General features: G+C 36.8%; 1 protein-coding gene across 2 annotated transcripts in view; it reads left to right on the top strand.

Annotated features, from left to right (window-relative positions):
* The window catches only part of GNE (glucosamine (UDP-N-acetyl)-2-epimerase/N-acetylmannosamine kinase), a 34,083-nt gene that overhangs the window by 10,190 nt on the left and 6,513 nt on the right, over positions 1 to 17,380 (top strand). The window contains exons 1-8 of one of the 2 annotated variants that reach the window (XM_010565465.1): positions 666 to 2,068; positions 4,123 to 4,331; positions 7,221 to 7,672; positions 8,833 to 8,985; positions 9,451 to 9,663; positions 10,358 to 10,445; positions 11,568 to 11,778; positions 15,221 to 15,350. In XM_010565465.1, the coding sequence (XP_010563767.1) occupies positions 4,168 to 4,331; positions 7,221 to 7,672; positions 8,833 to 8,985; positions 9,451 to 9,663; positions 10,358 to 10,445; positions 11,568 to 11,778; positions 15,221 to 15,350 (1,411 nt within the window). In that variant the 5' untranslated portion in view covers positions 666 to 2,068; positions 4,123 to 4,167. Of the gene's footprint in view, positions 1 to 665; positions 2,069 to 4,122; positions 4,332 to 7,220; positions 7,673 to 8,832; positions 8,986 to 9,450; positions 9,664 to 10,357; positions 10,446 to 11,567; positions 11,779 to 15,220; positions 15,351 to 17,380 lie in introns of those variants that run through there. The other variant, XM_010565463.1, reaches the window with a different exon arrangement.

Here is a 17,380-nt window from a genome sequence, read left to right as displayed (position 1 = left end):
GCGGGAATGGCCTTGCCAGGGCACGACTGCATGTGTGTGTCTTGGGGGGCTGCAGGGCTCCGTGATGCCCGCAAACGGAAAGGCGCGCGTGTCTTTTCCGGGGAAGGTTGAATGATTCCACAAGCACACGGGCATATGCACAGTGTAGAGATTGTAAAGAGGAGCGTTCGAGGCTCTGATTTTGAAAATCATTGCGTTAGAAATGTGAATGTAGACTACACAGATGGTATCGTTTTTCTGTGAAACACTGGTAAAGGGGTGTCTCATGCACTTGAGACTGCTAACAGAAATGGTAGCTACTTGGTTGCTGTAAAATCTGGCCCAGAATTCCCCACTCTTAAGCAGTCCTTCAACCTCTAATAGTCTGAAAGCCTTATGATGGGATACAGAGGAGCAGGAGACCAAAACAAGTAAAGATTAATTATTTCAAGTAGTCCTTCATGGAGCACTGTTTTATTTCTTTTCCTTTCTGCTGAAGATTATTAGTCCCAGCAAGGTGGAAGAGGTGGACCTTGGAACAGGAAGATCCCAGACTAGAGAAGGCTGTGTAGATCAAACGCAGTATATCATCAAACACCTAGAAACTAAGAGGCCTAAGAGGCAACTGTTAGTGATTAATTATTTAAAAGAATTTCAGTGAACAGTTGCAGTCTAATCATCTCTTTTCAGAAAAACCTGTTAATAAATTCTAAAAAGACAGTGGTAACAAACTTCAAGTGATGTAGCTAGGACATTACAGCTCTGCTTGAAGGAATGTACTGTTAATGGTTGAAGGGACTTTGCCATTACTTGTTGACAGTGAATGCTATCTGAAAATACAGAATTATTTTTGCATTTACAGGCTCAGAATAGGTCAGAGTCAAGATAGAATTCTGTCTGGTTTTAAACTGATGTAGTAATACATCACATGTTTCTTTAGCAATTACCATAGAACTTAAGCTGAAGAACAATAAACTGGTTTAATTAGGAGTAAATTTCCCCATGTAGTTAACACTTACATTGGATTGTTATCAGTCCTTTAACTAGGGTAAATATTTTAGTTCTTCAGAAAAACATGTGTTAAAACTGACAGCAGTAGAAAAACTGTGTCTGGACCAAGGCCTGTGTGTGGCTTACTTGCAACTTTTTGGAACTGTTGTGTTACAGAGGTTTAAGGCAGTACTCAAAATAATTCTGCTTTGGGGCTTACTGAAGCCTAATGTTAACAGAAGTTGCAATGCACAAATAGCACAAATTGCTTTTGATTCTGGTCAGTTCATATGCCTTTGAAGTATCTCCACATCTATCTCCAAATTATTTCAGGAGACCATTATTGCAGCCAAGAGCAACTGTAATTAAATGTGATCTGTGTGGCCAGAAAGATGTGTGATCTAGCAGTTAAATTCTGGTTGATCTGTGGTTGTGGTGAATCATGAGTTTTTATTTTTTTTACAACTTACTATTTTAGGAGATGGTATTTTCAGGATTTGGATTGAAGGGTTCTAGAATTTTAGACACTGCTTGAAGATCAAGGAGGACAGAAAACTATTCTGCTTCCTAAAAGCCTGCTTTGCATAAATGAAAAGATAACTGCTTAGTCAAAGGGGAAGTGATGGTTCTAGCTCAGGCAGGTAACTTGGGAGTAAGCAGATTTTGCGTAAGCTCACTTTGTCACTTACTTATTCTGTGCCCTTTTACTTTGGCTTCTTAGTTTACATAGTATAGAATATGTATGCAGCAGTGGCTGACTTGAAGCGTCTTGTGAGAGATTGACTTCTGATTATACTAATATTATTCAAGCAGTTTCAAAGATAAGCTTATAGGTATGTCAGAAGTGGCCTTCACATCTTGAAAATGATTTTATTTGAATTAGTAGCTGGTTTTACATATACAGTGACAGGATGTCCTGCTCAGAACCATCTCCAAAAAGAGGTTGTTTTAGAAATGAGAAAGCAGTGGTTCTGTTAGACCTGTGTCTAGCTAATGTGGTTTCAGGTTTCACTCAGTGATACAGGATAACGTGCTCTCTGACCTACCTTTATACAGCATCTAAAATCCTGCAAAGTACTCTCTACGTTTTCAACATGAGGTACTGAATTTCTTACATGCATTTAAAATATTTCAAGCCTGTTGGACAAAAAGAAAGACAAGATTCAATTTAAAAAGCCATCATATAGTCACATAACTGCAGATGTTTTCAGCATGAAATAATTACTTTGCCTGAAGGATTATCATTTGACCCTTTGAAAGTGTAAAATGGTAATTAATTAACATACTACTTTTGAAGTAAGGTTCAAATGAAGGGGCTCAATGTAAACCAAATAATATCTCTTACTTTATGGCTGAATCCATAGAACTCAGCTTAATTTGTCATTACAGTACTGAAATGCTGAAATTCCAGGCTGTGTCTATTCTACTGAAGTTGGTTGGCATAGCCATAGCTGCTTTGCTCGAATAAGTGAAAAATGCCATTTCTTATGAGCTTAGCCATGGCAGCGTCTTTGCTTCAGTTTTATTCTGAAAGGTAGTGTAAACTGCTCTGTCAGGAATCATGGTTGTTGGAGTTAAACTAGAAGAAACATCACTGCCAGTCATAGTTTTGCAGAGCCATAAGAGATTGCAAGTGGAGAATAGAAATGTCTCTTACCTTTGACCACTTGGGATAGGTTCCTGATCACCCTAGCATTACTATTATACCAAAACATTGTTTCATTATGTGTGATAAAACCTAAACTAATCAGTGTTTAAAAAAAACTTTGAAAAGTTGCTGAATTTTCTAAGTTTCATAAGAGTGGGATGTCACAATAGCCTTTCTTCTAAAAATTTACTGAAAACAATTAAACGTAATATAAACAGAGCATGAAACTGTATGTCAAGATTCTCATGCTTGCATAGCAGCTGCTCAGAAGGAGCTTCCCTAGCTGTCAAAACCAGTAGAGAGATTTATACTGCTCTGAGTCAGAAATGAGCAATCCTTGTGCGTTGATCTGGGAAAAGTTTACTTGCCATTAAACTGGACTAAAAAATTGCGACATAACATTAGATTTAATACCAAAAGGGTGGTACTTACTTAAAATACAGTTATTTTCAGAAGGAGAACAACAGAAAACTTATAGTAGCTGGTCTGGTACCCTCTGTTACCAACCTAGTAGTTTTTGTTTGGAGGGAGAGGAAATTTGGGTTATTTTCAGGGAGTTATTGCTGTATACTTTTTTAATAGGCTTTTCTTTATCTCTCAAATTTTTTTTCCCAATTGCTAAATTAAAAACAAACAAACAAAACCACAATAAAACCAGCAAGGCAAAATAGTAAACAGAGGATAGGTAAACTTGAAAAATTATTACATAGTTTAATTGGCTACTAAACAAGCTGCAAAATTGGATTAGAGAAAATACCTTGTTACAGTAACTAGTGATGTCACTTGTAAAAATACTGAATTTCTATGGCATTTCAATTGTGAGAAACCCTTTATTTTTTTAATAGCCTCCAGACTGCCCGATGATGATAATCATCCTTATTTGTGTACTTGTCTCCAAAATTTGTTGTCTTATTGTAACCTAATATTGTATTATTTAATATCTTGATGTACTTTGGTCTGCGAAACAGTATGGAAAGGTTTAAAAGTCAATGTTTAACAGATATGTAAACTGACTTGGGCAAAAACTTTCTCTTTTTGTTCAAAGAGTCTGTCAGTGGATGTATCTTTTAGCAGTTTGTTCCATTCTGTGGTTTTGGAATATGAGATTTTTTTTCTTTCATTGACTAAGGCACCAATAATTTTTTCAGAAAATATACAAGTTTCCATCTGAACAGGAAAAAGTCATTTTACTGTTTAATTACAGTTGAACTTCATAATACTTAAATATTGTTTATATAGAATTTGTATGTATTATTTATAGAAATAGAGGTATTAAGATTAAGTGAGCTTTAACTAAAAAAAAAATTTTAAAAATCTGTCCTTTTCTAAATCTTCTCATGGTAGGTACTGTAAGGTATTAGTTAACTGTTATCAATGGTTGACTTAGTAAGTGTCCACAATTCTGGGCTGCGCTTGTATATGCTGTTCATGAAGTGTACCATTTACTTGCTATAAAGGTTTTTTTTAATGCTGCTGGGTTTTTTTTTTCCCCCCTATTATTTCAGGAAGTGTATTTCAAGAATCTTTCAAAACAGAAACAAAAGGAAGTCATGGAGAAGAATGGAAACAACCACAAACTTCGTGTTTGTGTTGCTACTTGCAACCGTGCTGATTATTCAAAATTAGCTCCCATTATGTTTGGTATTAAGGCAGAACCACAGTTCTTTGAGCTTGATGTCGTAGTACTTGGTTCCCACCTGATCGATGATTATGGGTAAGGTGAATTTTTCTGTCTCTGCCAATCTGTTTCTGGGGTGTTAGCAATAACATCATGGATGTTAGGTAACAAAATCCTTGTCGTGGTGAGTGTACACAAAAAAAATTTTAATTTATTTTATTAAATTTTAGTGCATTTTGAAGCTGCTTCTGAGATTGCATATTTCTGGGATTTTTTGCAACCAGTCTTGGAATTTTGGAAAGTTTTGTGTAAATGCTGTAATTGAGATCTTCAACAGGATCACAGACTATATGAAGTGAGAAACTCAATTCACTCGGATATCCATAAGAATCTGGTGATTATCGAGTGAAAATGTGCTACAGTTTTTAAATTTCACAGAGAAAAGATGATCTTCAGTCATTTTAAGTTGCAGTTCTTCTACTTTGCATAGTTATTGGAGAAAGTACTTACATATTCCATATCCCAGGGGAATACTGTTAGTTCTTACTTCCAGGATTGTGGAGGAAGGAAAGGCTTGTTGTCTCTTTCTGACAAAATGAATAACTGATAGATATATTAGGTATGATTTGGCAGGAGAGATTAGGGTCCCCTCCGTAACACCCTATAAGTAAGCAGTCAAATCATTTGCCTGGAAGGATGGAATGTCTTGCTCCAAATCCCTTCCTTTCAAAGGAATTCCCACATCCAGGGTGAATATTTTCCTATTTGCTGGGGAAAAGACAGAAGGAAACAGCATGCATATTCTTGCTGGTTGTTGTTTGGTTGGTTTACTCAGGCTGCATTTACCAGATTGGGCCCAGTTAGTGACACAGGTGGGAAAACACTTACTTTGCAAGTCAAAATTGGACTTTAGCATAAGGCTTGCAGCATATTAGCATTGTTGAACTTTTAGAAATGTTATGCATATCTTCAAGTAAAGACACTTTTTGGACTTCCCAGTGAGAAGTTTTGGCACTTTATAAGTTAGGGTATGAGGAAGTTATATCATCTCAAACTACTAAGATAGGAGGTTCCACTGCTGCCCATTCTCAGTGTAGTACTCTCTGCTTTGCTTTGTACTGGACATTGTTTCCATCTAATAGTATTGCAAGGTGAATTCAACACCACAAAATTAACCTGATTTAAAAAAAACAAACAAAAAAACCAATCAAACTTCTTGCCAGGTTAGCTTGTTGAATTACAACCTGTCTGATTGGAGAAATAAGGTAATCCCATTTCATTTGCTGAAGAGGAGGAACATTGCCCTGATTTTTCTATAGTCCTGAACCCTTTGCTGACTTGTGCGAAGTAATATGAAATAGTACTTTTCCAATTCCAAGGTGTTTTAACACCTGTCTCTGTGATATAAATAATTTGTAATGCACAAAGCAGTAGAGATTTTGATCTGATAAATGTTGGTGCTGTTAGTTGCTTTGTGGTAAGTATTCTTGAACCTTGGTACTGCTTGGGGTTTTTTGGGGGACCCAGCCCTGCACTCCTTAATCTCGGGGATCCTAGAGAATTAGTGGGTCCTCAAAACATATGTGTTCTAGTGATTTGAGTAGGGTAATAAACAGTAACAGTATTCAAAGTATAGTGATCCCACAAAATGTTTCTTACTGAAATGTTTGGAGGATAGTAGAAGAAACAGAACACCAAAAATGCACAGTCTTGTTTGTTCCCTAGATTTTGACCTTTCAGAATGAAAAGAATGTAGGAAAAAAAAGAGATGAAAGTTTTTAAAGATAAATGCACATAGTAGGGAAAAAGGGTCTATGAAGAATAATTGTAAACGGAGTTCGAAATGTAGTGCAATTTATGCTATAAAAATCTGGGCCACTTCAGTCACATGAAAAGAATTTGCCTTTTAAAAAAAAACAAATTACCTGAGAAGCTACTTGTAGGAATATATCCTATGTGTGTTACAGCAGTGAGTGGAATTGAATACATAGATAGGGTTTTCTTTAGTTACGCAGAATGGAGATTGCTTTTTTACTTGAGCTGGAGCACTTTATAGTCTTTGCTGTCTGCTCAGCTTGCAGATTGTGAGATTTTCATTTGCAGAACATGAGTAGCAGATTGGGTTTAATGAAAATTAAATCTGATTTAAATCAGTTCAGAAGTGTAATCCTTTGAGTAAGACAGTGAATGTGTGAGATGGGTTGAAGACAAAATTGGAAAACTTCTGAGTTTTGTCTTTTACTCCAGACAGAGCATGCAGACTTCTTAGGTCACGTTTAGTGAATGTGGAAGACAGGTAATCTTACACAGATGTGTCATCTTTTGTATTTCAAATATGTAACTGTAAACAATTACAATTCTCAGTATTCAAGGTATGTTTTAATTTTCTCATTATGAAATGAAGCTGGTAGTATGTGTGGAAAACCTTTTTAGTACAAAAGCCTGTTTCCTTTGAACTTAAGGCCTCTTTGTGCAGTGATTTCTTAAGTCTATGAGTATATAAGTCTTGACACAGCTCAAATACAGAATCTGAAAAAAGGATGCTAGCTGCAGGATGTTGTCCTTGAACTTACAGGCCTCAGCTTTGCATTATATCCGTTTTATTTGTACATTTGTCCAGCAAAGCCGATATGTTGGTGAGGAGTTAACATACCTTTCCTGAAAGGAAATCATGCTGTATCTGTTCCCTGAAAGGCTCTACAAACACATGAACAAAGAGTTTGATTTCTGAGGATTTCCAGAACATGTTCAGCAAAGCTCCTCATTAAAGGTGTCTAGAAAAACTTGATGCTTGGAATATGAGGGAAGATCTTCATGTGGATGGGAACATTGTTAAATTGTTAAAAACTAGTTTCCTCAGTGAAGGAGGTGTGATAAACAGACATTTGTTCAAACCCAGCTACTCCAATATGCCGTTATTTTGTCAAGCTATGTTGCTGTAAAACCAAGTTGTATTTACTCTAACCCTTTTCTTCTTACTTTCAGTAATACCTATCGTATGATTGAACAAGATGATTTCGATATTCATACAAGATTGCACACCATTGTGAGAGGGGAGGATGAGGCAGCTATGGTGGAGTCAGTAGGCCTTGCATTAGTCAAGTTACCAGATGTCCTGAACCGCCTGAAACCTGACATAATGATAGTTCATGGGGACAGATTTGATGCTTTGGCCCTGGCCACATCTGCAGCCCTGATGAATATTCGTATTCTTCACATTGAAGGTGGAGAAGTCAGTGGGACCATTGATGACTCTATCAGACATGCTATAACCAAACTGGCCCATTACCATGTGTGCTGCACGAGGAGTGCAGAGCAGCATTTGATAGCCATGTGTGAAGACCATGACCGCATCCTTCTAGCAGGCTGTCCCTCATATGACAAGCTTCTCTCTGCCAAAAATAAGGACTACATGAGTATTATACGCATGTGGCTAGGTGAGCAGTCCACTTTTTAAGTTTTTCATATGACTTTCAACACTAGACAAACTCAGTAACTAGGTTATCAGTCTGTGGGATCTGTTGATCAGTGGCTCTGAGAAAAGTACAGGAAAGAAGGAGACAGCCTTCTTGCTAGTGAGTTTAAGTTCACTTAACTGGAGATTATTTTCCAGCATCAACCTGCTTCTTCTCAAAAAACTAGTATATTTGGTAGTTGTATCTAGCATTTCTTTCTTTCTATGTTTTCTTTTTCTTCTGTTCTGTGTTCTACCGTGTATAGCTGGAAAGCTACAAATCTGTCCTGGTAAAAACATTTGGTCCTTTTGCCAAATCAAAAAAATAACTCCTTAAATGCATAATTTCTCTGAGCTGAACAATTTAAAAACAGAACAGTCTTATATGAAGTTATTTTGGTGTAAAGGATGTATTTAAATGGAATCAAAGCTGTTCAGGGCTAATCTAAAAAAAAAATCAAAGGTAATTTATAATAATATAAGAACATTCTTTTGAGGAATGCACTGCAACAGGGCAACATGCGCCAAAGTCTTTTGGTGTTTCATATTCATTGACTTACAAATAATTCATGTAACAATGGGGTTTTGTATTGCTTTTTATCTTTGACAAAGCAATCTCCTATATGGCATATTAACCTGTGTAGTGAGAAGCTGGAATCTTCTTAGATCAGTAGGTGAATATTTTGCAGATAAAGTTTTTTATCAAATGTACTAAACCAAGTATGACCGACTTTTTTAAAGCAATGGGAATGAAGTCTTTGCTTGAGGCTGGACAACTGACAGAAAACTTGAGCGGCTTCAGGAGTTTCATGTTACTCCAGATTCACACTGGTGTGAGAACAGGCTCTTGACCCTAGTATAGTTTGGCAAAGCTTTAGATGTAGCCCTGCAAGTTAAGTGTTTATTGGGGTTTAGGTAGTGGTCTCTAAAGTTATGAGACTTGCTTGGAGAGGCAAATAACAAGCTAGATCCTCCTGTTACTCCCTCAAGTTTTGTTGTAGCATTGAAATTCATGTGTTGGATATATGCCTTTCAGTGCCTTGAATGTTCAGGCTTTCACATCAGTAGTTTCAAAAGTATGTCCTCCCTTCCTCTTACTATTCTATGCCAATAAAAAATTTTTCCTGGGCTTCATTTGGACAGGTGAAGATGTCAAAACCAGGGATTATATAGTTGCTCTTCAACATCCTGTAACCACAGATATTAAACATTCCATAAAGATGTTTGAGCTGACGCTAGATGCACTCATCTCCTTCAACAAGAGAACACTTGTTCTATTCCCTAATGTGGATGCAGGTGAGTAAAATACTTTCATGACAGAGGGACACATAACAGATTGTCTTTGAAGCATACATAGTTCTTATGGAGTTCTTTTATCCCAGAACCTCCAGCCAGACGGCAATAGCTGGATGGTCTCAGCATCACACGTGCATCTCCTGCAGCTCCATGTTCACACTGATGGAGGACATTTCAGCTTTTTAGTGTGGGGAGGAAGATGGAGGGAAACCATGTGACATCTAGAAGCAATATTAGTGCCTTTTAAATTAACTAAAAACTACAAAAATATTTTTGCAGTGGATTTTGGGATAAAACTTGGGCTTATGTGCCCAGCTCTGCAACTTACACTGTGAGGAGAAAAAGAGAACAAAAACAACTCAGAGCTGCCAACTCAATGAACAGCTGTTAGCTCCTTTGCAGGCTTGGACTTTCAGTTTAACAACAGAACTTGAATCATTTATTCTACTTCTTGTTTTTCTGTAGGAAGCAAAGAGATGGTTCGGGTGATGAGGAAGAAGGGCATTGAACATCATCCCAATTTTCGGGCAGTAAAGCATGTCCCATTTGACCAGTTCATTCAGCTAGTTGCTCATGCTGGCTGTATGATTGGTAACAGCAGTTGTGGTGTCAGAGAGGTGGGAGCATTTGGTACCCCTGTCATTAACCTGGGGACACGTCAGACAGGAAGAGAAACAGGTACATGTTTGTTTAACTACTTTAATTTCCTCATGTTTCTGAGGTTTTTTTCTTCCACAAGATAAAGTCAAATGAATGCTTGACAGAGGCCATCTTGCAGTATCAGTGCATCATAATTTTTGACTCATTTTAAAGCTTCACTGGCTGTTCCTTTATTCTGTTAGTGCTGCTTGTGTGTTTTACATAAGATAACGAGGCTTTTATCTATAGACAAGTTCAAATATATCTCCATTTGCAGTGGATTCCATTTAGCAGAATAGGCAACTAATTGTCTTCCTTTATAGTTAGTTTGATGTTTGACATGTATTAAAATTTCACTTTAAAAAATACGAACTCTTCACCACTTTAGGTAGTAACTGTATTGTGGTATTTCACAGATGGGCAGATATGACACAAATAGCCATTTACCCCCTGGTTTCTTTTGTGCATTTTTTATTTAATAATAGAATTCTGTTGAAGGCTAATATTCTACTCTCTAGTGTTTTGTAATGCATGAAAGCATCTCATAGGAGTCACCATTGCTTTATTGGGGGTAAGGGGAGGCACATAACTGATGAAGGGTGATGGCGATCTGGCTGGAGTCCTGCTCAGAGTTAAAAAAAAATAATTATTTCTTCATTTCTAAAGCAGTTCTTATCCTCTAATGTATTTTGAGGAGCTGACCTGTCCTATTAAGTTAAATTTTGTCATCTAGGTGAAAATGTTCTTCATGTTCGTGATGCTGATACACAGGACAAGATTCTGCATGCTCTACAGCTGCAGTTTGGTAAACAGTATCCATGGTAAGTACATTTGTATTGCTTCATTGGAGGGGATGTTGGAGCAGTAGAGTAAAAGGCATTTAGTCCTAAGGTGGTTCATCATATTTGATTGGACTGCCTTTAGTGCACTAATATGAGGTTACAGATTTTTTTTAATTTCCCGTATCTCATTCAGAATCATAGTGCAGTGCCTGGTATGCAGATTAGTATTTGCAGAGCAAAATGTTACTAGTAATGTTTTGATATAACTACTACTTTAACATCCAACAGAAAGTCAAGAAGACAAAATTCATATGCTAGCTTAGACTAGCATGATTAAGAGAGCTTGTTCTATAGGAGCAGCACTGGGGAGGACATCCTGTCTGCCTACCTCTGACTTGTGCCTGAAGGGACACACTACTTCATAGCTGGATTGACCTCAGGCATGATATGTAGAGAGTTCTGAGTGCAAGCTTCCAGGGGAGCTGCAGGATTATAGCATGATGCTTTTAGTTATTCTTCAGCCATACAGTATTGACCCTCGATTCTTTAATGTATAAGTTCTTAATAAGCTTCAAGAGATAGTATTTGTCTAATTAAAATCAAGAATCAAAAGTGTATTTCTTAAGAACCTCAACAGAGTAATAAAACTGAATTCAGTAATACCAAATGTCTGATACCATGCATGATGGTATTATAAAACCGACATGTATGTTGAAAACTGATAGGAATGTACAGTTTATTATTACATAGTTGCTATCAGTGTGGTCAGTACATCTTGTCTGGACTTGTAGCACATACATAAACTTTCCATAATTTTGGAGCTTTATTATGTGGGTCCTTTCGTTAAAACTCTTAAATTTCTTTTTTTTTTTCTTTTTTTTTTTTCTTTGGCATCAGTAGCTTTCCAGGTTTCTACATTCCATGTTTCATATTCCAAAATGGAGCTAATGCCAAAATTGCACTGTCTGTTGTGTGATCTTCAAACTAGGGATGCTATCTACCGTATCCCATGACAGACTCAAGTACTGCTAGCTGCAGTATTGTTACAGTAGCCATATCATCATTTTGTAATGACACAGTGTTACAGCCTTCTGTCATATAAAGAAGTTTGTAGATTGCAGTGTTATTTCCAATTAAATTGATTTTTTTTTCATATTATAGCTCAAAAATATATGGAGATGGTAATGCTGTTCCAAGGATTTTGAAGTTCCTTAAATCTATTGACCTCAAAGAGCCATTGCAAAAGAAATTCTGTTTTCCTCCTGTCAAAGATAATATTTCTCAAGATATTGACCATATTCTAGAGACACAGAGTGCTCTGGCTGTGGATCTAGGTGGAACAAATCTCCGAGTAGCAATTGTCAGTATGAAGGTAAATATTCTATTGTGCTTTTAGATACTCTGCAAACTCCATTGGGCTTTGTGGTTCTGTTCCTACAGTGGAGATACGGGCTTATGATGCAAAAGAGCTCCAAAACAAAGCAGTCTTACTGGCTTTTGCTGTTGAGGGGTAAAGTAGATTTTCCCTCATTTGTTGCACCTCTCATACAGTTTTGATACAACTTGCCTGCTGGCTTGCTGCTGTTAAACTAGCAAAGCCCCATTTGCTGGTCCATGGTCCTTGCTGTTCCCTGTCTGTGGGAAGTCATACAGACCTCAAAGAACAGGACAACTTTCAGATGTGTTGGTTCCCTGTAAAAGGTGACTCAGTTCACCCTGCAGCTTTTTATATGTCAAACAAAAAAGGGAAAGGCTCCAAGAGCACTTTTTTTACTTCCCTGCTGCCTTACACAGCCATGTTATGGACAGCCACAACCATTTTGAGCAACAACCCGCATCTAGCATAGCAATTTACTGAGGGAGAGTGGTGGGTTCATGGTAGGTGGGGTTCAGGGTACAGAATTTTGCATCTCTTCTACCAAAAGAAGAACAGACAGTAATAAAAAATTCTCAGTACCTTCCTGCATAGAAGCATAATCAGTATCATAAGCATATCATAAGCATCATAATCAGAAGCATAAGACAGTACTGAGCCTTAGCTGGAACAGTGTTCACAGTAATGCATCACACCACAGAGATGTAGACCAATTGGAGAGAGAATCAGGAGGAGGAATGATAATTATTACAGACATGGAAAACAGGGAAAAGTTGAAGAAACTAGAATTGTTTAGACTGGAGAGGAGGAAACCGTCAGGGGGTAGTGGGGGGAAGCCTTCAGATATGTAGAAGCCTTTTCCATGAAGAGAAAAATCAGATTCCCTTGTGCATGAACAAGTAGCAAAGTGTTAAAACAGTGGAAGGGAAAATTATTTTAAAGTTTTTCTTACTATCCAGCTTAGCTGTCAATACAAGAGAAGGCTAGAATAGATAGTCTGGACGGGTATGGTGTCTTCATTGCCCAAATGGTAGGAACTGGTTTAAAAAGGTCTCTTAAAACCAGCTGAATTATCATTTGTTAATCTTGCATTGGAAAAGGGTAGTGGATTTGAGTTTTATGATGATCTTCTAAAATTCCTATCAGGGTTTTTGGTTTTTTTGTTTGTTTTTTTTTTAATTGTGTTGACTGTGTCCTTTCATGTATGAAGGAGGTGCTTGATGATTTAATACCATCATCAGAATAAGTAGAATTCGATACATACACTAGAATTCATAGAGACTTTAGAGTTTTGAGTCTGAAGTGCCTCTCTTCCTGTAAAAGTAACCCATTTGAAATAGGCTTGAGGTTACAGCCTTGTAAAGGCTGTATGGAGAGATGTTCCGGTTTAGGAATACTGCGTGATTTAATGGTCTCCATGCTTAGAAGTTCTTCAACCCATTTCTCTGGTAATGGCACAGTAGGAAGCTTTCCTTTGCCTGTGTAATAGCATTAATAAGTATGCATTGCTTGCATAGCTCTGCCAGTCATAGATAACATATTACAAATATTTGACAGCTAACTTAGATGAAAGTTCATGCTTGGCAAACATAACAAAAACTGAAGTCTTAAAAAACAGCAGGTAAGGCTACCAAAATGGCATCAGTATCAATCTGATGCCAGATCACTTGCAAAGGCATCTTGTCGTGGAACAAGTAAATACATCCATGACTATCAGCTGATTATCCAGATCAACAAAAAACCCACAAAATTTCTGTTTAAACTTGTGAGCTTCACGCTTATGGGATAAAAATTACTTGATGGTATAAAAATATTTGAAATAATTCTTATCCAGGTTGATAAATGAAAGGTTTATCAAAAAAAGTTAGGACTGAAGAATTTTAACTTGTTTAGATATCCGTCCTCCTGTCTGGGGGGAAAAAACTCATAAAAATCCTGAACTCTGCAGCACTTTAAAGATGTGAATAAATCTCATGTTGAGAAGTCTTTGGCTTTTATTCTCAACTGCACTGGACAATTACTTCTAACGTTACACTGCATACTTCCAGGTAACTAGATCAGTTAGACATAGTTACCCAGAAAGAAAAGTAAGTTGACGATAGAGAGATGAAGCGCTATGTAAATTGACCTGATATGGCCCAGAATTTTTGCATTCATTTAGGAGTACAGCTTTTTTCAAAGTAAAATTGGCACCACATTTTCTGCCAACACAGCCTGGAAAAAAAATGAATTTTAAAAAATCCTGTCCCATTTTGCAGAGTTTTTCTTTTCATGAAGAAAGTAAGTTGAGTTTTCAAAAGCTCCCTCTAAAAGCTGTTGTGTCTTCTGATAATGTTTGCTGCAGCCTTGTCTTCCAAAATAACTTCCTCTGATCCTCCTCCCCCTCCAAACCAAAAGGAAAGAGGAAACTAAACATAAAAATCCCCGAATCCTATTGCTGATGTGATGCTGAGGTGCTGGGATCTAATACTCAAACCATTGATGTCTTGGAATTTTCTATGTTATTTTGGCAACATAGACTCAGCTATGTTGCATATAGACTGTCTTTGTTACTCCTCTTTGCTTAGTTGTATTAATACAATGCCGTTCTCCTAGATACCTTGTAGAGTACAGGGAATATAATAGGGAGAATAACATTGCTAAGAAGTTTCCTGGCCTAATCCTGCAATATTAACATTACATTAAGATTAGTTCCTTAGTACCCACAGATTCAGGCATGCATAATGAATGCTTTCATTACCACTGCATGATTCCTAGGGTTGAAAATAATCCCTTCCTCCTGGACTGTCCCTTCCACATACAACATACATCACAGTGGATGGTCAGAAATACTTAATTGACTCAGCAGTATAATTGCTTAGGAAAAAAGTGGTTTCTGAAAGGACAGTAAATTTTGCATGGAAATTTCTACCATTTCTCTCTGGCTGACTCTCCTCCTGCTGGTAAAATAGCAGTATCTGTGACACCAGGCAAAACTGTCATGTAGTCAAATTAGAAACATTTTATTCTTAAAGCACTATGGGTTTTCTGTCCTTTTTAGCAATTGTTACTCTCCGAGGTTTTTTAACACTTTAGTATTGAGCTTAATAAGTGCATTGTGGTATCATGGTTTACTCCTAACGACAGTTCCAGTAGCTCCTGTGATATTTCCTTACACAATCCATGTGTTCCTTAAAATACATATTTTATTTCAGACAAGGGAGGTTGATTACAGAAGCAGAATGTAATGCCTGATCTTGCAAACTTGTCCCCCAGAGTTGTCAGGAATCTTGCACAGAACAGCCCGTAGGACCAAGATCTAAGGCATGCATCTGTATTTTCTTTTGAAGAGAGAAGTTACGACTCTCTGTTTTCAAGTTGACCTGTACTTTAAATTGAAGAGAAATTTCATCATGAAGTACATTTCTGTGGGGCATGCTTTGTTGTTTTTAATTTCTAGGGTGAAATAGTTAAGAAGTATACCCAGCTCAACCCTAAAACTTACGAAGACAGACTAGAATTAATTCTAAAGATGTGTGTAGAGGCTGCATCAGAGGCAGTAAATGTGAACTGCAGAATTTTGGGAGTAGGTAAGTTAACAAATACTAACTTTGTCTTTTCATCTAAGTTTTTCAACATGAAATCACTACTGATTAATTTAAAATACTTTTCTAAAACAGATCTTGTGCCTTTTAAGGTCTTAAATTACATTCTTAACACAAAAACTTTTTTAAATGTGAAAATGAGAAGCTGACTATAAAGACTGAAGTTGCCCCAGGCCATAACAGCCATAAAAGCAGTCTGCTGAGTTATATCTAAACTATATCTAAAATGTGTGGTATATAGATTTTGTGGATTTTGAAGCTCCTTGAAGTCTCACAACTGCAGCTGAGTCACGTTTCCTCTACTGTTTGTAAGCCTTTCTTTACAGCCAGGATCAACTGTGGAGCAGCATTCTCAATTACACTGGGGCAGACTGAAAAGGCTAAAATGTTAGATTAAATATGCAGTTAACAGAGACAAAAGCAGCCTTTTATTGACTTCTGGTTTACTTACACTGTCGTAGAGTTCCAAGTTAAACTGTGTCTTTCTACCAGACAGGAATTCGTCAGTTTAATGATGACTGGGAGGTTTGGTCTTAGATATTACAGTTATTTATGAAGTTGTAAATTAGTGTGTCCCAGATTTTTAAGGAGGACATAAAATCCCCATTTTAGCTGAGAAATGCTCCAAAAGAAAAGTAGTTTGCTCCAGACCAAAACTTACTTGAATCACACAGTACAAAGAAAAGTTAATTTGAACTTTCTTTAAAAGTATTTTTCAAAACAATGTTAAATACACAAAGCCATAAGAAGAAATATGTCAAGACCCTCAGATCAAATCTTTTAGACTGTTTGGTAATACACATGACTTAACCACCCAAATTATTTTATTGTGTCAAAACACTAAATCTTGAAAGCCTCATAGTTCCTGTAGAAAAGATGGTAAATTCTGCAGTAGTCACTATTGCAAGTATCTCAGAACAGTTTAGTCAGCTACATTTATTAGGATAATGAAACCATAAACTGGTTTACAGAAGTTTATATATGGGGAAAAAAACTTCCCTTCTGTTTGTCATTTTACAAGAATTACATTCCTGTTTTTCTTCAGCCCCCTCCCGATTGCTTACTGTTCAATTACTGAGTAATGAGGTGAAAAGTTGTGCTACAGAATAAGAAATTTCTTTACCTAGCTATTTCTGTTAGCTGCTCTTTGCCTCATTCAGACCCATAGTTTGAATCAGAATACTACCTGAAATTTAAAGTTCTCTTTAGACAATGACATATAATTCCTATGGGAATAATTAATGTATTAGATTCTAGTAATTTTCTTAAGACTAATAATCATAACATTGGAGAAGTTTTTGCAAGACTGAGCAGAAGGGCTAGATTTAATCCTGGACCTTTTATCAGTAACACTGGCGTTTTTCCAGCTATCATAGGTAAGGGTAAAAGTAGTAACCATTGGAAATGAATGAGGAGCAAGAGTTACTAACAGAGAGCAATGAAGAAGTGTTTTCCTCCTTTTAGTCCTGCAAACTGCTGTCAGCACACAACATACTAGCTACATGAACATAACTGATTGAAGAACTCCCACTAATACAAAACAGGTTTGCGGGGTGATTAAAAAGTAGGACTGAAAAAAATAATTTTCAACATCTTTTTGTCTTCACCAAATAAGTCTATATTGCAACAGCTCTGCAGTTAGTTTCAATTTTGTTATTTTTGTTGGGTTTTTTTTTTTTTTTACTCAAAGCATTTATATTAAAAACAGCTTTCTGAAAATGAGGGGAAAGTATCAGGCCCAATGTTACTGAATTTTTTTTTTTTTTTTAACTTTTACAAAACACAAATTTTAAGCCAAAGGAGACCCAGATCTATACAGAAATGTTGTGTAGAGGTACTTGTGAGTGCTATCTATTTACTGCTATTAGGCAGTTTTTATGTTACCTTTCTGGAGCTGACAGTAGAGAAAAGAGGATGAAGAGACAGCTTCTGCTAATTCCCATAGTCATTTACATCAGTTACAGAATTATGGCATTTAGAAAAAGTAGACATGTTAATCAGCTATTGTTGAGTTA

The sequence above is a fragment of the Haliaeetus leucocephalus genome, unplaced genomic scaffold, assembly GCF_000737465.1.
Source record: "Haliaeetus leucocephalus isolate CR32 unplaced genomic scaffold, Haliaeetus_leucocephalus-4.0 Scaffold192, whole genome shotgun sequence".
In the NCBI taxonomy this organism is placed as follows: Eukaryota; Metazoa; Chordata; class Aves; order Accipitriformes; family Accipitridae; genus Haliaeetus; species Haliaeetus leucocephalus.
The sequence above is the reverse complement of the archived record's forward strand: the minus strand, read 5'-3'. Positions and strand labels throughout refer to the sequence as shown.